The sequence below is a fragment of the Tauraco erythrolophus genome, chromosome 2 (assembly GCF_009769465.1).
Source record: "Tauraco erythrolophus isolate bTauEry1 chromosome 2, bTauEry1.pri, whole genome shotgun sequence".
In the NCBI taxonomy this organism is placed as follows: domain Eukaryota; kingdom Metazoa; phylum Chordata; class Aves; order Musophagiformes; family Musophagidae; genus Tauraco; species Tauraco erythrolophus.
The window spans coordinates 12,951,193-12,972,555 of NC_141466.1; the positions used below are offsets into that span (position 1 = coordinate 12,951,193).

The 21,363-nt window shown below is 37.4% G+C and overlaps 1 protein-coding gene across 1 annotated transcript in view; it reads left to right on the forward strand.

Moving 5' to 3' along the window:
* TRDN (triadin) overlaps positions 1–21,363 on the forward strand; it is a 205,717-nt gene that overhangs the window by 152,765 nt on the left and 31,589 nt on the right. Inside the window, exons 27-30 of the mRNA XM_086632103.1 lie at positions 707–736; positions 13,462–13,488; positions 14,553–14,600; positions 19,930–19,974. Coding sequence (XP_086488229.1) covers positions 707–736; positions 13,462–13,488; positions 14,553–14,600; positions 19,930–19,974 — 150 coding nt within the window. The remainder of the gene's footprint in view (positions 1–706; positions 737–13,461; positions 13,489–14,552; positions 14,601–19,929; positions 19,975–21,363) is intronic.

Below are 21,363 nucleotides of genomic sequence, written 5' to 3' on the forward strand. Positions count from 1 at the left end.
GAGTTTGAAAATGTGTCACGCAGCACAGCTTGTTCTGGGGAACAGACTCCAGGTTGTTTAAACTGGGGAATAGGCAGCTGTTACCTTCCTGTCTCTGTCCAATCTTCCTTCTCACAAAACTCACGCTGTGGGATTTGGAAGTGGGACTGCTGCATGATCAGGTCTCATAATTCCCCGTGTTGGGCAAATGCTTAGAAACCTGAACAAGACTTCAGGTGGGTTTTAACTTCTTATTTTATACATTTGTGTGCCTCTACAGCTTTAATAGCAAAAAACCCCATGTTTGTCTAAAACAGATGATGCTTCATAACCTCCCTCTAGCCTCCCCTTACCTCTTCATGCTTTCCCATTCCAGTCTATTCTCCTTCTTCATTGTTGATTTTGAAATATTCACTCTGTACCTCTATCTCCTAGTATTAGTGTCTGAGAGGAACCGTGGCTTTGTGACTAGAGTTAAGTGTGAGTCTAGAAAGCTGGAATTTGCCCTCATCGACAGCAGAGCTAGGTGTTTGTGAGGAAATACTTCATCTTTCTGACCATTATTTTTTTCATCCGGCAAAGAAATCTATTCCTATATTGCATAATATATGTATGTTTTGAGGTATGTGCACAAAAGGCTCACATATATCTGTTTGAATTATTTTTATTGATGTTACGTGTTATTAACTTCAGTTGTGAAAATATAGTATTTTTATTTCCATTTCAGCTGCGATGAAAAAAGAGGGGGAGAAGAAAGGTAAATCAATTATTTTCCCTTGACTGAAGTGTCTTTCAGGCTGTGACCACTGTGAGAAATGTTTCTTTCATTCAGTGACACAATTGCGATGACATGCACCACCTCATGTGCAACCATCAGCTGGCTTTATCTATTCCTACTGTGATAACACAGTTGTCATTTCCAGCATTGTTAGATCCTTTTTATCACAGGCCAACACAGCCCACTATCAGACACTTCATCATTCTGATTGGGAAGAAAATGAAAGGCTTTTGTTACTGTATTAGGATTTGTCAAAGAGAACAAAACTTGCAGTGCTCCGTGCATGCTGACCTGGCTTGTTTGTCCTTTGCAGAAGGTGCTTTCCTAGGGACGTTTGATTTCCTCTTCTCAGATATGTGTGTAGCATGAATGTAAGCTTGACTGAAGTCATTCTTTGGTATTTTAATAGATTAGTAGAAAAATGTGCCCTGAATCAGAACCTAAAACATTACTTTAAATGTTTAACAATAAATATACTGTATTTATCAGACCCTAAATATCTATTTATAGTGTTGTCTTTCGGAATAAGATTTGCTGACTTGAACCTTTTTTTTTTTTTTGTAATTTGTCAATTTTATTTCAACTGCAAAAAAAAGTAAGCAGTAGCACTAAGGTGATACTTTTCTTTAACCTATTCAATTTTATTTATTACGTGTTTATAAACCATATCTTTCTAACCAAATCTGGAACATTTCCAGAACTTTTCCATAGATTTCAGAGGATTATTTGAAATTTAATATTGAGTAATTGATAAAAAAAAAATGGCTCTTTATTTCTGGAGTTTACTGATGGGGGAGTGAGGAGTGTATTTTGTCATTTTGAAAGGTTTCAAAATTGTGTGATTCATGTAGTTGAACAATGGAGCCAACCTTTGCTGTCTGTACATGAAGACATTTTCAAATCTGCTAATTTCTTATTTTTTCTGTTATCCCTATACAAGCTGTTAACTGAACTGGAAAGAAAAATGATAGCCTCAACTGTTTTAACAGCTCATGAGTGAAATCTTGGCTGTGTTGATGTTAGTGGCAAAATTCCCATTCACTCCACTGGAGCCAAAATTTCACCTCATGTGTTTAACAGAATAATAAAATTCATTTTCGTTATCAAAAACAACCACGCTTAATAGGTATCAAGCAGGATGTTTTGTCCAAAGATTCATTTGCAACAACTGAGGCATGAAAGGTAGCACACGAAGCAGGGAGAATCAGAAAACTGGCAGCTACGCTTACAGCCATTGGTTTTCAGACATCAAAATGCCTGCTGTGCTCACAGCCTTGAATTTATCACATGGACTGTTACATCCCTAATGGAAAGAAAGGAGTGAGGTGATTGCTAAGGGTGCTACTTCTGTCAGCCTTGCCACAGGTTATGGGTCCATTCATCTACAGAAGAACATCGAGGGAATTTGTTTGAAATACCTACTGCTTGCCCTTGGTTCATTTTTCACAGGTTAGGATTTTTGTCATCCTTAACCATAATCTTCCCCAACAAAACTGATTAAACCATGCATTTTTAATGAACGTTCTTTGAATTTGGGTCAATTTTTCCATTTCATTTTCTTTTTTATATATTTTCTGCTAAAAAATCACTTCCTCTGATTTCTTAATTTGTTGAAAAGATTTTACCAACAAGTATAGGTAGGATACTTTAAAGCACCTGGCTCAGGGCAGGGTGTACCTCACCCTGCTGGTTACCACCAACCTGCTTCACAGAAACATGGAGGTGTGAACTGAAAGTCAGCTTTGATCGTTCTTCTGATGTCATAACTTTGTTTTTGCACTAAACCTCCCTCTGGTTTCTCATCTAGCTTTACACTCTTTGCAGGCCCCACAGAGAAAATATTGCATGTTACTAGCTCACTCTCAAAATAATCAGATTTTACTTATTTCTGCTTATGCTGTTATCATCAAAAATTGCTCCGGGCTGCATGTGTACTCCTCTGGCTGGCAATAAAAAGGAGCAATATTTGCTGGTTTTGTTTAAGGAGACAGTATTTTTTGCTCAGCTGCAAAAATAATAGAAGTAGCCAGACTGTGCTCTAAATTAACTGGCTCATTATCCAAAAAAATATCTTGTGGTAGTAGCATGCACAGTTCAAATACCAGTTTATCATTTCTCATGTGAATCATGCAGCACACATGCACTGTACTGTATACATAGTTTTCTCCAATTATTCTGTCTTATTAAAGCACACACCCCTCATCTAGAAAAACAAGAATAATACAGTGACAAGCCATCATAAAAAGAGAAGATGATGTAATGACACATTCTATCAAAGATACCTTCTGTGCATAGCATAAATCAGATGTGAAGGAGATGGAAAGAGACAGAAAAAAATAAATTATGATGGAGAAAGCTTACGTATTTCACTGATTTCTCCAAATTTGAGTGATACTTACAGGAACCTTAAGGCACAATTTATGCACAAAATTTATGCATTATCCATTTCTATTCAAAAGGTTAGCTCTCTAACACTTTGTGACCAAAGTCCTAGAAAATCGTCAGCTTCAGCTTCCAGCATCATGTTATGCCTTATTTCAATGTGTGTGGGACAGAGGAGCTGTCATAGAAATGTCCAAAAAGTTGTCAGTTCCTAAAGGGCAAGAGGTAGCAACCCTTTGCATGACAAAGGCACCTCCAAAACTCCTCAAGAGCAAATCTGGCTGCCAGTACATGAAAATTTTTAAGTCTTGCTGATAATTCAAAGCACCACAAGTAGCGATTCATCTAAATCATGATAGATCCAGGTATTGGTGACATGAGATAAACCTCATCAGCTTCAAGGCATCTCTAGAAAACAATAAACAGAGCTTTAATATCAAAATATTTCAGTACTTTTTCAGTTTTAAGTGCCCTTTTTAAAGGAAAGGAACATGAATATATTAAATTAAACCAGTGATTTTATATTTCCAAAAATATTTCATAATTAGACATAGTTCCAAAAACACTTTATGTGAAATGGAGCCATATTAAAGCCAATTTCAAGGTTTCCTAGTTCTGCATAAAATGGAATTTCTCATTTCAGTTTATAGCTCCCATACTTTTTTGATTTCTTACTAAAAAAGGCATGGACTGAGATGGACGTGTCAAGGAAGCAACCTTAACAAGCTTAGTAAGTTCTTTCTCCAGGTTAGTCTTAGGAAAACTTGTCTGAAGATTTGTTACTTCTATGATTTTAGAGAACCCAAACAGGATTTAACCATCACATAATCCCTGTGTGTTACACCTCCACATACATGCGTGTAAGAAACACTTTGCTTACAATGAATCACGAACCTGAGTTGCCAGCAAGTCAGTTTCTCCAGGCTCCCCACAGCTAATGAATGACAGAGAGCTCTGTCTTGCTTCTGAGAGCAAGTCAGAGAGCGCATCTGACTCAGGGTAGTTGCCTTCTGAGACTCATCTCCTATACAGACTTCCTGCAGTTAGATGTTATGAGTACTTGGAAGCTAGTGAGATGCAGAAGCTGGTTGCCTGTCAGTAACATGACTTCCGCTCTGATTTTCAACATTATCACTCCAGCAGCTTGCTCTTAAATTCGTTTGTAGTTTTCAGAAAGCCAAAAAACACATTCAACTGACAAGTTTCATCAATAATAAATTGACAGGAGAGCATGCAGGGTCACATTTTGACCTTTTCCCTATAAACGAATCGTGGTGTGAAAAACTGCATATAGTCTGAGTGCAGCTAATACCAAACAAATGCGGAAAATCGATAAGGCATGTACATTCCAGCTCCAGTTGACATATTTTTGCCAATTCAGTAAAGGACAATTTCTTTCAATCACTCCTGGTAACGGTACCCTATCCATCACTTGGAAACTGCTGCTCTGCATACAGAGTGTGGTATAAACGGGCCAAGGCACAGCAGCGTCCCTTTTTAATGTATATAAAAATCAAGATGCTTTCCAAACTGAAAAAGAACTGGGCATTAATAGTTTTCTAATGTGTCTCAAAGGATAAGAAGGCAGACTACCTAATTCTATAACTCCAAAATGTATTACGTAGCCCCCTAACAGAATATGTCTTCCTAAACAGAGAAAAAAATGTAGAAATACTTTTTAAAGCATTTTCTTAAAATAGTGTCAAAAATTCAGTATTATGTATGAGAAAATAATACAGCCATATGCTACTATGCTGTTTAAACTAGCAGTGCTATTTTTAACTGTAGTCAAAGGTAGGCACCTCTCAAGAGGTAACAGTCATTGAATTAGCCACAAGATGGAGCCCGAAGGATCTTCAAGGTGGTTGGTCAACATTGCCTTCCCGCATCAGATTAAGAAGGAAAGAAAATGGTTTTACTGAAGAACACTTTACGGGAGTCTTAAGCTGCAGGCAAGGTATTCTTCAGTGTAAATGCACGCCTGCCTAAAGATATTTTTCATTTAATAGATGACTGGCCATACATAGGTGAGCTTTGACTTCCCATGTTGAAGCAACAAATCCCTTGAATATTGATGAACGGAGAACTTGCAGGAAATATGGAAAAGTCTACATCAGTTAGCTGAAATTTGCTTGACCTCTGTTTACCTTGTCTCAACTATATTGGGGGGTATAAATAATTTATATTCATTTCACAGTGTTATGTGAGACTTAATGATTTGTACAACCTCTGTTAAGTGATGGCCAGATCTTGAATGACCCAGCTCAAGTATTTTATGTGTTGCAGATATTTCAGTTAAGACAAGACACGACCAGAAAACATCCTCCAAAGTATCCACTCAATATAACTAGAAAATAGGCAGAGGAAGGATGAGCATAGTGGGCTCAAGACTTTTCACTGAATTCATAAATGTAAAGAACTTTTTTAGATCCTTAGATGAATTTAATCATTAAGAAACTTTAACTCATACTAATTTAGATGTCTGGAGTTAGTCATCTATGTTGAAGCTATTCACCCTAGTCTCACTTTAGAGTTAATGGAGAGAAATAAGCATCTGCAGAGAGTGTTTCATCTGTCGTACATATCTGTCAGAATGCAAAGTATTGCCCCCAGGAGATACCTGTATTTCTGACTTCACTATAACAAGGAACATAGTTTAGGTTTAGTAACAAAAATAGAAAATAAATGGCACTGAAAATCAGGATAGTTTGTTGTTAATTATTTTAACAACCATCTTGGACCTTAAATTAATTTTTCTCTTTTAAGAATCTGTCATCAAAAGCAAATAACGGTGAGAAAAAGTAGCAACTCATTTATAGATCTTAATAGCTGGTTGAATATCCACTCTCATTGTACTTAGGTGGACAAGCTAATGCAAATATTTAATCTAGAATTCTTACCATTAAGCTAAAGACTCCATGTTTATCTCCCTAGCACCTCGTTTTCAGTGTACCCATAGTTGAGGCATGTAAAACTAATGATGTTAACTTGCATCAATGTTTTCTAAAAAATACCCACAATTTTATTCTCAACAGGATTTATTCTAAACCTTGTCATAGCTTGCTCCTTTGTAATCCATTCAAGGCAAAACTGAGATTATACTTTTTCATATGTCTTATGTAACCACAAATCCACAAAACAATTCATATTGGTAGACCTGGCATAGCATTTCAATTGCGTTTATGATTACAACTTCTGTTAATCATGTTTACTTGCCTTAAAGTACAACAATAATTTATTCAGCCCCTGCCACCAATAAATGGAACAGTTAAACCAGTATTTTAATGATTATGAAACAGCTGTGATTTCTGAAGAAAGAGTGATCTGTATATTTGGTGGGCTGTGTTGTGACTATAAGTTAGACGTAATACATGTATATTGCTATCATGTCAGCAACACTCTCACCTGTCAATCAACATAATATGCTTAAACACCTGGATATCCATATAACACATGGTTAATTGGCTAAAAATTTCCCCTTGGGTTAAACTATTATTTTATTGCTCTGTGCAAAGATATCTGCAAACAAATAATCAGAGGTATTCTATTCAGATGCAATTCTAGAATTAACAGTTCTTCTAGTGGTAATCTACATTTCTATTTTATCTATGCAGACATCATTTTCAGAAATGTGCTCTTATAAAGTTGTAATTAAAGCAAAATCAGTAACATTTCAAGAGGAAAGAAGATGGCTCAAGATGTTCTTCCTCCAGAAGATAGTCATTAGCCCTCCGCTTTAATTTGTATTACTTTGGGTAGCACACAAGGAAAAGTCCACCTTTTCAAAAACTGATTATTTTTTTGTTATCCACCCCTAATATCAACTAACCTATCACCCAAAATTCTTCTCTTCTAGATTTTCGTGAGGTCACCTTATTCTATTTTTAATGACAAATATTTTACATTTATTTAATAACGTATGTAAATACATATTCAGCCATGATTATACTTTTACAAATCCAGTCATAGTTAAGAAGGAGCTCAGCAAAGAAGTTCATATTTGAAGTATTTGCATGGAATCTGGACCTAAGGTGTTCGATTGGCATCTTTCACAAATAACAAGCATTATAAAATAGACTGAAGATTCAAATGTTAATGAATATTAACATCTGCAAGAGGTTCTCCTTTTGACTCCAATTGTTTATACAAAATGGTGAATAACACTATTTTTGCATAAACTAAAGTCAATATTAAGGAAAAAATGTCATCACTCTAACATCCTATATACCTCAGTCTGCCTGATTTCACTGTTACCCTTTTCGAGTCAATAATTTGTGCTGCAATAAAGCATGGCCTGAGCTTGGCTATATTTTGTCTTAGCTATATGCAAATGTAAAACTGATATTACTAAAAGTGAAAGCTTGTTAAGCATATTCTCCTTCATCTGTATGTTCCCATCCCACAATTTTAGGGAAGAGCACATGAATACGTCAGAAGCCGAGGATGATATTGAGAGGAACTTCTTCAGGTCTTTCGCCACACGTGCCTAAAGATGAAATGCATTAATGCAGCACATGTACCTCATCTACATTTGACTGAAATTTTATTCTTTCCAGCTCCGTCGATGGAAGATTTGTCCTCCTGGGATTTTAAGACTTATAGTACTTTAAAGATATTAGCTTTCAGTGCTATCATACAAGATTGCTGTTTCAACAAGACTTACATTTCCCAATGCATTTCTATTGTTTAACTGACAAACTGGGAAACAGAGAAAGATTGGGATCATTACTGATGCTCCCTACAGGCATACATCTCAGATTCAAGTTGAAGTAATTCCTCTCATTAAAAACCATTAAAAAATGTTGGAAATGTCTGTACTTCTTTGCTACTCCTACTATATTTACCCCATGCTAAAGTTTCTACCTTCCCTCCTCTTTCTGTACCATTTTTTGTTTTACCTAGTTATATAAAGTACTCTTGAACTGCTAGTTAAAAATAAGTCTTGAAAAACAAGTTGTTCTAGAGAACAACAGCAAAATCCCCCAAAACCAAGAGTCAGCTCATTCTTCACTACACAGCCCCGAGGTGTTCGGCAAATCAAACAGCAAGGACACAAACATGCTAACTGTATGAAGGCAGATATCTTGGACCAGGCTGCTCTAGTAACGGAAATAAGGCGGAAGAAACTGTGAGAGCAGCCTGGCAGATTTTTGGTGGACAGTGGCAACAGAAAGATGAGTTTATTGCAAGTGAATGTCCCATAGGCTCTAACATCAGTGGTTACTTATTAATTATCATGACAAACTAAGGCATTTTAGGAGGATTTGCCTTAACCATTTACCTTATTATCATCGTTACTCACCAGAGTCCTGCTGAAACAGTGGTCCAAGGAAGTCTGTGGTGCTGTCCAGTCGCAAATGAGTGCTCCCTGATAGTGAATAAGGGTGAGAGCACTAGCTGGAAGCTCAAGTTCTCTGCTTCCTTGCAAACCTTCCAGATAGCCTTAGGTAAATCACTAAGTATTTCCTACCTGTGGGATAATACTTCCTTAATGTGTAGAAACCTGGACAGATACTCTGGAAAATGCTAGTAAACTAAAAATGTGAAATGAATGGTGTAGGGAATCCTGTAAGGACAAGGCTTGCAAGCATGCACTTTAATATGATCATACACCAACTTCCTCTGTTTGTGCCACCACCACACTCTTCTTTCTTTCTTTACTTTGACCCATCCATAGGATAACTATTGGCCATACGCAGTCAAGGCAATTTTCTAACCTAGAGCAGGGGCCAGGGTGGTCACAAGCCATTCTCTTTACAGGAAGCTTGCTGCAGCTAATCTGTTTTGTGAAAAGTCATTTTTTCAGACGTATGCTCATTAGACTGTTTTTCCCTCACAATCAGTCTGCCAGCTGCTCAGCCAGCCAGTAGGACTTGAGTAGGACACAGGCAGATACGAGGGATCGGGTCTGCTGGTCTAGAACGCTTGTGGGAACATTTGACTTTTCCATTGAATGACAAAGAGTACAGACAACAACTTCACAAAGGTGGGGAACTGCTTTTGAACAAAGTGATAAATCCTAATAATCCCTTTTTTTTCCCAAAGTTTTATTGTCATCTGAGTTTTGTTACTATCTGAGACATTCTGAACTGGCCCAGTGTAAAGAATATGCTTTATTTTGGTTGACTTTTTGATAACACATTTGCTCCACAATCTGAAAAACCTTACACTGACTAGAACAAAACCATTTTATTCAACCTTAAATTTAAAGCGCATCAATGATTAGGCAGAATGATGTAGCATCTTATGTTCTTGCAGACTGCGGTATTCCCACTGAATTTTGAAGGAGGAATGTCCATTAGTTTGCCTAAGAGTCGGATTGTTAGTTTGTCTAGAGTTCATTTTCAGGGAGAGTGGACTTAATTAGCTTGAATAAGGAAATCAAAGATTTATCCTTCATCATGATGTCTAAACCAGAAGGTTAAGGAGCAAATCTTGAGAATTCCTTTAAAAGACTCCTGTTGATCTTGATTCTTCTTTTGACCTATAATGTTGTTACAGGTTAACGTCATGGGTGTGTTCACCTAATGCTCATTCAAATCCTGTTAAAGAGTCTTTATGCTCTCTTTAATGAGAAATGAACCAGGCTCTTACTTAGCCTAATGGAAAGTACCTTTCTTATTTAGAATACACATGTAACTATCCAATTAGAAAAATTTTCTCAGCTACAGCATGTATTATTATTTTGTTATTCTTCACTAAAACAAATAGCTCTGGCATTGCTTTCTTTTCCTGCGTGACATATTCTTTTCTTACAGAGTGTGCACACTCACAAATATATTTGCTGTCTGAACAGCAAATGATGGTTATCCAGATGGAAAATAGACATGTTATAATCAAAAAGCACTTTCTGCTTTTAGCCTCAGCAATTTATGGTTCAATAAACCAGAAGATTTATTTTCTGAACCCATATCAGAAGCTGATTTACAAAAATATGCTGTATATAATTAATACCCTTCTGGCATTCAGAATAGCAGGCAAGAGTCAAAGAAAATTCGAAGTGAATGTGAGAAACAGTAAGATAACTATCAAGCCTGGTTACAGAGTTTAATTTAGAATGACACAAAAAAAAATCAAAAACATTTTTGCTGAGGGTAGAACCAGATTAATTTCATTGATTCAGTTCAGATCTTATGCAGCTTCAAGTATTTCATCAAAGATCCATCTGTTTTCATTAGACCCGAATCTAACCCTTTTCCTCCTCTAATATAGTTTAAGTGTTAAACAAATGAAGATACAGTACTTACTTAGGACTAAATTTTCTAACGTTGTGAAGAACAAGCAGTTATTTACCCAACAGGTAGTCCTGTTAGTTAGTAACATCAGAAGAGTTGTTTGAAGCGAGATGAAGAGTTCGTCTAACCCAACACCCTCTCTCCACCAACGTCCAAACCAGCCAGCATCTGGGGAAGAGTACAAGAATGAAACAGCCACGTAGAGATCCCTTTGCGACCTTCCGCGATCTCTGCTTAGGAAGTTCCTAAGCCAGAAACTGTACCTTCATGTTTACAAGCACTTGGTAGATTTTTCTCCAATTTGTCCAGTCACTTTTTAAAATCGTGAAAATTTTCAACATCTGCACATTTTGCAGCATGGAGTTTCACAGCTTATCTAGGCAATGTATAAAGACATATTATTTAAATACAAAATTTGAATAGAGCTGCTTTACTTTTAGTGCAAGATACTACATGAGATGAGTGAGAGCAGCAGAATATAGGGGTTTTTTTCTCAACCTTTAGGTTAAATATCATAGAATACGTCATTAAATATTCTGGAAAGTCTGACTAGGTCACTGACTAGCTCTCATCTTCTTCCCATTTTCACTAAGTAGACTAAAAATCAGGGTATCTGTGTTCTACACAATTGTGATACTGTAAAAATGAAACAATGGGTCTTGGGATTTCATTTTCAGCTTTTACTGTAATTTTGATTACAAGTTTGATAAGATAATATGGCACATAGAAGGATTAATATTGAATGGACAGAAATCAGAGTTAGCAGATTTGGTAAAACATAAATTTTTATGGCCTAAAGACCATCTCAAAATTTCACGTTGTTTTTTTTTTTCCCAATAAAATATAGGTATGTTTAGAATAACCAACACATCCTGTAAAAACTTTTAACTTTAGACAATCCTCATTATTTCATCAAAATACACAGTAGAAATATCTCTGAGTGTTACGCCAGAAAAGAGAAGGCTGGGCTTTTAGGTAGAGCTCTGATAGAAATTATCTCAGTGTTCAGGCTCTGGCTGAATAATGACAGTATAAGATTTTGGCTAATTAATACCTCTATAGAAAATACGGACAAGGGCAACACAGATACCTTCCTAAACTTGAGGGACCAGATTTGGGCTGAGTTCCTATTGCTTTAAACATTAGAATCATAGAATCATAGAATGGTTAGGGTTGGAAGGGACCTTAAAGATCATGGAGTTCCAACCCCCAAACATTCTCCATGACTTATATACACCAGCAGAAAAAGGGAAATAACTGCACTGACTTCACTAGAAGGTTAATGCATAATGTGGGGTTTTTTTTATATTTGTGTTCTAAAACAAATTGCACATCTGAGACAAGGATGCTATAAAAAAAGCTTGTTTCTAAAATTCATTAAGCAGTGTCAGCAAGAAGTCTTTAAATTAATACTGTCATATGCGGCTCAACTCTGATCATTCTCAGTGGTCACTGAAAGCGTCACGTGTCAAAATATTCTATGATAGTTATGTAAGTCATTATACCAGCCCCTGAAGTTCAGGTTTTTTTTGATATTTGCCATGAATTTCCTTTTGCAAATTGAAATTCATGGCTAGATGAGCACATCTCACCATGTCTTTTGACAAAATATATAATTAATTTCCTTTTTAATTTTCAGACATATCACATGGATGTTCAGTTACAATGGAATTTACCTAAGCTTACCATGTTTAGGGAATTATTTGTTGTGGATTTTGGGGTGTTTAGGCAAAACAATTGAGCCTAAATTTGCAAGAAGGTTTTCTCACACACGTGAAGATAACGAATGTGGCTTTGTCACAGGATCCTTGTTTTTCTGCTGTTTCTTATTTCTGATTTCTCACTCAGGAGCAAGTATATACATTTAATTTGTATCTTTAGTCTTTATTACTCCCATAAATGTTCCATTATTTTTGCTTTGCTCTGCACGCCATCTCCAGTTGCTGTCTCCTTAAATGCACAGCAACAACTTGGATTAAATAGAGACTGGATATAAAATGGGAGCAGTTTTATACTGCAGGGAAAACAAGCAAAACAAAAACCCACTTGCGCAGCAGTTACTTTTTGCCCCGAGTGGGAGCTCGGGAGCTCAGTGAATCACAGCCCGGCAGCTCACAGCAGCAGAATTATTGCTTGTCTTGCTGAGCCTGCAGAGGCAACTCATCCCCTGCACTGCTGCACCTCTCTGTGGGATTATGCTCTTTCACACACAGCTACATGCAGGTGGTAAAGTCTTTATTCTCTTAAAAACAACAGCTGCCTTGCAAAAATCAAGAAGAAAAATCCAGCTGGTGGGCAAGGCCTTGGCATTTCATTTCCTTCTGTAGAACCAATAATGGTATTGGGTACAGCTCCCTGAGCTCTCGCTTTAACTGAGAAGTGTTCTTTTAAGGTCCGTGTAAAGTATTAGCTCAGTTTTCAGTTTTACCATCTCATCTGTTTTTTCTGGAAAAAAAAAAAAAAAAGTAGAAAATGAAATGGCACAAAGTTTAGGAGCTGTGACACTGAAATACTACATCCTTTGGGTTGGATGTGCCCTAATTATGTTAATTACGTTTTCAAATATGTCTTTCTGCTCCTTGGAGTCTCACTGAAATTCATTGACCTCACTAGGGCAGGCATAATTGTCAGGGACTCTCACACTTAGACTGCCCTAGGTGTCATTTCCTCACTCGACTTCAAATTATTTGTCTGGCTTTGTCCAGTGTTGGGCATCTTATGGTCTGAACTTGCTCTGTCTCTCGGTGAGCACGGAACTGAGCACCTCACTTAGCAAGGTAGGTTTGATATATGGTCACTATCTGGTGAGAATGACTCAGCCCACCAGGGAGGAGCAGAGCCTTCCAGGGGTATTTGTATTAAGTGTCAGCTAAATGAGAAATTTAGAGTGCCTGTGTTCCTTAATTAAGTGTTCCAGTTAAATGTCTGGGATGGGTAGTGTAAGTAAGAAAATGTTCACTGTTCACATTTTAGTATAGATTTCACTGAACATTTATTTTACATATCTACAAATGTCATTAATAAATCCATTGCCTTGCGTTACAGTCACAAAATTATTAAAACACACTTTTTTTTTTTTACTTCTAGCTACCTCAGAGAATCCTCATGAACACAGTAAGTATCAAGTTGATAAAGAGTGTTATTACTTCAGCTGTTAGGATGAAGGTATTTCTTTATGTTGTCCAAGTTTTAGCAGCTTAAGATGGGATTCATCAACGCAAGCTCACAGGAAATTTTGACTTATGAAACTGGTTTTTAATGACTCTGTCTGTAATGCAGGACCAGATGTGTTTCACATGTCCTGGTTTGCAGGTAGACCATTTACCAATTTAGGCTGAGATAAGACCCACCCCTGCTCTCTGCCTCCATTGCAGCTTTGCACTGGCAAAAAAACAAGGGGGACACAGATGTGGAAGAGTCTGTGCAATTCTCTGGCTAGGGCACTGATCCAAGCAATAAAGAGATTTATCTCTTGGTATGCTGCAACCCTCACCTGCTACACAGTTTAGGCATAGCTGCTATAAATCAGACCGAAACCCATTTTTAACATTCCTCTGAAATGCCGTAGCTTTTTTTTTTCTGTCTTGTAATGTTGGTTTTTGGATATCACACTGGTTTTAAATAGCATAAAATTGCATAAAGCTTATATATTAATAGAGTATAATATTTATTATTGCTACTGCTTCACAATATATGTGTGAGATTCAGGGTAACAGAAATATGGAAAGGTATTTTTTCTTTTCACAGTATGCTGAACTTTTATTTGCCATTCTATACAGGACAACCCTACTTCTTTTGTAATAAAATATTCTCATGATTTCTATATTAAATATCAAGGAGAAATTCTCTCTATAAAAGACAGGTGATCGCAATCAAAATCTGTAGTAGAAGCATTTCACAATTTCAGAAATTTTATGGTAGTTTTAAAAGACACAGAATTGAATTTTGTGATTCTTTAAACCACATTAAAAACTAAAAAATTTTCTTCAACATTATTTTTTTTAGGGAAAAAATTAATTAAATGCCTTTTCTCAAAAAAGATATTTATCCCAAAAATTATTCTGCAGTCTAGTGTGAATATGTAACGAAAAGTCATCTTTTAAAATAATAAAGAGAATCTTTTTAAAATCTTCTAAAAATTAAAATCCTTCTAATGTAAGGGTTCTTCTGATTTGCAGAGCATGAACGCGCTAAACATGAAAAATCTATCTCTCAGACTAAGCCAGGTAGGTTTGGTAATTTAATTTCCAGTTACGCCAGGCTCCACTCAATAGGGATATGTGTGCTTTGCAAAACTTAAGAGACTTTCTTGAGCTAGGCATTGTTTCTTCGTTTTGTATCATTGGCTTTTTCAGAGTTTGGGAAAGGAACAAAAATGAGGGTGAAATTTAGCTCAAAGGACTCAGCTTTTACAGATTATCATCGTTCCTGTGACTCTCTCATAGCGCAGTATGGCCAATAAAGCATTAGCAAAACCCATTTTCCAGAGCTTGGGGAAGGAGTTCTTACTGCCTTTCAGTACATCAAAGAATACTGGGAATTACCCCATCTCAGCCTTTTCAGTAAACCGTTTGTTACATGAAGTGAGTCTGGTTCCCAAAAAGGAGGAGCTACAATCTCACTGGATACATGACAGTCTGCACAGGGGCAGCTTCTAGTTTCTGAATCTCAGAAGAACAGGAGCTGAACGATTTTTAAAAAATAATAATAATCCTGGGCTGACTATGCACTCGGGTAAACTGTAAGTAATAACCAGCAACCACTGGCTGTCATGAGCAGGACAGGGGTCCCTCTTCCAAACCGGGGCTTTGTGGCTCATCATGCCTGTTGAGGAGGAAGGAACTCAGGGGCCCACAGCTGGCTTTGGTGCGAAGAAACAAGACTGAGAGGATAATCTCAAAGAAAACTCAGCTATTGGTGCTCCATTTACATTGCTTCTGAGTAGTCTTTCCAGACACAGTGGGCACTGAAAAGCAGGTATCAACATTCCATCGATCTTTGCTGGCAGTGCTCCTCTTCGAACTTCTCAAAAAAATGAAGTGCTCATGTATAAATGATTGGATAAACCACTTAAGATGTTATGTGTTCAATGATAAGCAGGCAGCCTTTTTTTCGTTACATTATTTTTCTTGATTTTTTTTTAAAGAAAACAATTTCTCCTATGCATTTGCTATTTTTCTCTTTTGTTTTTATAACATAATATTCTACTTGTAAGCTAAGTATTTCCATAGTCATTTTGAGGTTTCCTGCAAGCTTTGAGTAGCTGATCTAGTGAAGTTGTACTGCTGGTTTTGAGTCAACAGCGAAAAAAAGCAATGTTTCTCACGCCAGCCTTCAAAGACACAGAGGCCAAGCTTTTTTTGTGTGTGTTGTCTTGTCATTTTTTGTGTATTAACAGCCAGCAGATAGCTTCAGGCAGCAGGTGGGTGCAGGTGGGCTCAGCCAAGACAGGAATGTCCTAGCGAGGAAGCCACCCTATCCAGGTCTGTGCATCCTGAGAGGGGTCAGTGGTGGACAAACAGTGGGTTGCCCGGGGAAGTGTCACAACCACTCAACTTTCCTGCAAAATGAAATCAGTCTTGCTGCAAAATCAGCCTGATGTCATCCTGGCAGAAGCACAAAAATCAATTTCAATCGTGAGGCATTTACAAATATCAAAGCATCATATCACAAACCGGTACTTTGGACTGATTAGGAGCTTACTCTAGTACAGTACAGTATATTCCAGACTAAAAGCTTTGGAATTTAAATGCTTGGAAAAAAAAAAAAAAAAAAAAGAACAAAAAAAAATATATATAAAAAAAGGCTTGCTAAATTTCCTTTAGCATAAAAGATCTCTTCTCAGGTGATTAATGGTCGCTTTGGAGAGCAGTGAGTGTTTTGAGTTTCAGTTGATGACTGAAAGTATTAATCTGCAAGCACTGGTGGTAATAGTGCTTCTTCCTGCTGTGTGCCAGTGAGTGCTCTTGAGTTAACAGAGCGAATTGTAAAAGCCTCATTCTGTACAAACCAGTGGCCTCCTTTTTCACTTTGATTCAGAGTAGCTTCAAACTATTGTTCCTATGCTGCCCGTCTTCAGACTTAGAACTGAAAAAACAGACAATTTTAGAAAATATACTGATCCTGTAGGAGAATGTTTAATTTAAAAAGTGTTTTGTGTATGTATGTGAGAGTAACTAAAGAAAAATAAATCATTCCTGATGTAATTCTTCTGAAACTTCCTGCAATACGCAGAGAAATGTTTACACCTTTATATTTTTCCATTTAAATTAGATACATCAGGGAAAAAATGAATATTAATGCTTGTATTGCTGCAAGACTAGAGCTCTGAAGAGGAGAGAAATTCTCTCCAAGGAAGATTTTAGAATTTTAAACTTTGGTTATTCAAAATCAGAACAAAATCTGAATTTTTCTGAAATATTCACAAAAAGCTATTTTGGACTTTTTGTAGTTTATGAGGTCATAAAAATGTCTCTTTTTTTTGCCAGATTCCTCATGATATAGTAAGCAAAAAGTCCATGAGAAATTGGAAATATTTCTTCTGTTCTTTCCAAATTGCTAAGTATTATCCTCATCAGATTTTTTTCACTGCTTTTCTTTGTACTGAATTTGGTGAACAAAAATGATTTTGCGAAGCTTCCTGATGTCTTGAAGTGTGTTCCCTAGTACCGTGTTCTTAATTTTTGATAATCTTGTCTTTCAGTTTTCCTTCTGATTACAACCAATGGCTAGAAACTCAGAGAAAAAGCCACACAGTCACCTTCTGGATACTGCCAGGAAATGTGTCAGGGTATTCTCCAGTGGAATCAGTAGATCAATATTTACTGTGTGGTTAGGTTGCAGAATAGGTAGGTGAATGAATACCAAATAATTACTCTTTTATTCCCAAATTCATGCAAGTTCACAGGCCTGTCCAAGACACTTTGTTTCCAAGAATGAATTAATTTTGAAAATAAAATCCATCCCACACTTTTTAACAGATCAGACATGCCATCCACTCACAGACTTATTTGACTGACTCCTAGAGTTACAGAGCAAACATTGCTGTAAATTCTCACCAGAATTAGAAAAAGCAAAAATATCCTATTTAGTGTTTAAAAGAGCAGGGATAATATCCAAAGAAAGAGAAGTTCCAAATATTTTGAACTTTACTTGTCATTAATCCAGTGGATGGTACAGGGCCTATGTTTAAAGTCAGCAAGTTTTTTGTGTGTGTGTATTGTAACAAAGAAAACTTAATACCTCAATCTAAATTTGTGAAATGCACTGTTAATATGCTGAAGCTCATCTAAGAGCAGAAAGAAGATACTTTCTCTCAACAAGTTACATCTTCAAGCTGCTGATTGTGCTATAAAAACATTTCTAGCTTCAAAGACAGCCATGAAATGGAGATGAGATTTTTTAATTCTCTGCTTTCATAAGAAGCTGGCAATAACAATAGCTGAGTAAGGGGAAAAAAAAAACCTTGAACTTAATACAAGTGAAGAGAAATTAAATCGCCTCCTACTAGATGACAACTGAAAAGCATAGCAATGCAGAGTTATATTTTATTTCCAAAGAATACAAAAGATCAGTAACCATGGAGCTTTATCCCTCCCTGTATTTGCTCACCACTCAGTACTGATTTTCTTCCAGAAACAAACCAAAAAAAAAAAAAAAAAAACTCAACCAAAAAAACCCCAAACCATAATTGCCATATGTTTCATGTTCGTACTTACACTGCGTTGTTGCTTTTCTAGATGCTGCCATGTTATGGATGAGAAACATCGACTGTGCAGCAATGAGATTGTTTCTCCATCTCTTGAAACATTATGTCCTTTAGGCCTTTTTACCTCTGGAAACTTTAGAGAGCTAATTTCAAAAGAAATCAGCATAGAGAAGAAGATAAACCTGCTCTCTACCCTCAGAAAAAAAAAAAAAAATGCCCTGGAAGTTACCTGCTAAATTCAAAGGAAATGTCATATATGTTGAGATCACTCAACAGTCTGCTCTTCTAATACTGTACTATTCACATATTTGGTCAGAGTGCAGATTATAAGATTTAGCATATAAAATTGGATGTTTGCGTTCCAAAGAAATAGCCCCAAAAAAAGAGAAGCAACTCTTGAGGCTGACAGTTTGAGGGTGCATAGGTAAAATGATAGGTAAACGGGAGACCTGACAGTTCACAGGTGGTTCTAGCCACCCCTCCCCTTGCAGTACCTCCCTCCATTGTCTTGTTTAAGAACAAATTTGGCTGCCAGGCTGGAAATACAGCTCCTGTTCAGGAGCAAAGCAGCTTTGTGCATGCACAGATTGACTACATGGAGGGTTTCTAGCCAACTACAGCTCAGATGAGTTGAATGGCTCCAGGGATAAGACATTCCTGCCTGACCTGATCTCCACACAGCCAGTGTCAGCTTCAATCTGATGTGTCGAAAAGATCTTGGGGAAAAAGAAGGGGCCAGAGGCATGTGGCTGTAAACTGCTTCCATCAGTGAAAGGAAGGGGAAATACATTCTGAATGTGTCTTAAACATATTTAAGAAGAAAAGTAGTGATGTATGTGAATGTTGAAAGGAAGGAGTTAGAAGTTTAAATTCAGATATGGGAAAAGAGACAAAATGGGAGCAGCGCTATGAAAGGATCAGGAAGGGTGAAGTTCAAGTCAATCAAAGTGGATACAGTAGAGATGTGAAAACAAACATGGTCATTCCCACCTCACTGGGCCATTGGGCAGTTAAGACAAACACCATCTGATCACAAAAGTGTAGTCCCACCTCTGCCTGAAGCTTCGTCTGCCAGCCTGCTTGGAGGAGAGCTAGCTCAGGTCTGGTGGCTGATGTCGACATGGGTTCGCACCATCTGAGAACTGTGCTGAGCAAAGCCACAGGCGACTTAAGAGGTTGTGAACTTGGGCAGCTTTTCTTGTGAGATTTGCAGAAGCTCAGGGGTGCTCTAAGGTTTTGTGACAGATACCCAGAGCTGGATCTAGGTAAACTTGTCCAGTAGCAGGTCGCATGACCTGGCATTCAGACTGACACTGTTCCATGTGGAGGTGCCTCTACGAGTTAGCATGTGCTTGAGGGTCTCTGTACCTTTCTCATCTTCAGGATGTAGACACACATGCAGACACACAGAATGTAGTCCATATGTATTTGTGGTTAGGTAGTATCTGAGCAGAAGTTCTCAGCGTTGTATGATACCAAAACGCTGACCTTCAGCACTTAGCAAGGTGATGTTCACAAAGTTGTAACAGTTGTACTATTAGAATACAGTTTCCACCTGAGTGCCTGCCCAAAAGATGCTAACAGGTATGTGGCTGTTTTCTGGTGGCTGAGACATTAGGCCCAGTAATTTATTTTTTCCGTGGAGTATGATCTCACCATGCAGTCAGAACTCATAATGTCTATGTGCTGTTTTACAGTCCTAAAAGCTGATAGTGATGCTAAAGACAAGAATTTATTTTGTCATTGTGATCTATATATATAATATCACATATAGAAATATTTTCCAGTTATATGCGCCTATGCTAATAGTTTGAATTTCTAATTTTAATGCTGCTTTCACAATACAGAGAACAAAATGAAACAGCAAAAGACAACTCCCACTGAGAAGTCAGGTATGAACAAGTCATTCTCTCCTGATTTATGGGGGAGGGGGGAGAGGGGGTGTTAAACACTATTCAGTATTCATCTAATGTAGTACATTTGCACTGCAGTCATTTTTTTTACATCGTTTTGAAATATGTGAATGATAACACTTTATTAGAGCAGATCCAGCAGTGTGGTGATTGCAGATACCATTTTAAGAAAAGCCTTTCCAATGACGAAGCCAGGTTAAGATATTTCAGCTCTTGGGCTGCTTGTTCCAGCCTCTCTGCCAGAGCTGGGCTAATGAAATGAAGTGTAGCTGTAAATCAGATCTCTGAAATCATCCCAAATATCCTTGTAAGGTCTTTGCAAAAAAAAACATTGCTCTTTGGTTTTTTCAACCTGTCACGTTTAACGCCATCTGGTGACTAAGCACCACACTGCTGCTCCCTCAGTCCCTTCAGTGGGATGGGGGAGAGAATCAGAAAATTAGAAGTGAGAAAACTCGTGGGTTGAGATAAATGCAGTTTAATAAGAAAAGCAAAAGCCACACACTCAAGCAAAACAAAACAAGGAATTCCTTCACGACTTCCCATGGGCAGGCAGGCATTCAGCCATCTCCAGGAACACAGGGCTCCATCACACATAACAGTCACTTGGGAAGACAAAACATCATAACTTCGAATGTCCCCCTGCCTCCTTCTTCTTCTCCCAGCTTTATACGCTGAGCATGACATCATATGGTCCTCTCAACTTCTTGTGCACTCCCAGCCTACTCGCTGGTGGGATGGTGTGAGAAGCAGAAAAGGCCTTGACTCTGTGTAAGCACTGCTCAGTAATAATGAAAACACCTCTGCATTATCCACACTGTTTTCATCACAAATCCAAAACACAGCCTGTTCTAGCTACTATGAAGAAAATTAACTCTATTCCAACCAAAACCAGCACACAACCTCAGATCTTTCAAACGACTGAATTTACAGCACAGAAACCAGTGCCCAAATAGAGAGTGATGGAGGGGAATGGGCCGCCAGTTGGATCAGAAACGTGGATGGGTCTTAAACTGGCTTTCTCATGGGGAAAGTGTTTTTGGAACTAACCTCTGAGTCTTTGGGTCTTTTCTATGACTCAGACCTTGTAGGTTTTGTAATAATAATGCTGACAGAAAATATTAAAGTAATATTGACTGTTATAGAAACCCTGAAGGGTCACCCAAGGAGTTAGAACATTCTCATCATCATTGACAATCTACACAAAGCTGTTTTGAAAGATATTTCTAGATATCAATCTCTTGATTTCTGTTGGGAGTAGCCTTGATCCAAATATAAAATGAAAGATTGGCAAATCTTGGACAATGATGCCAACAATGGATTTTCATTTGATATGATGATAATGATGACGATGATGATGATGAATAT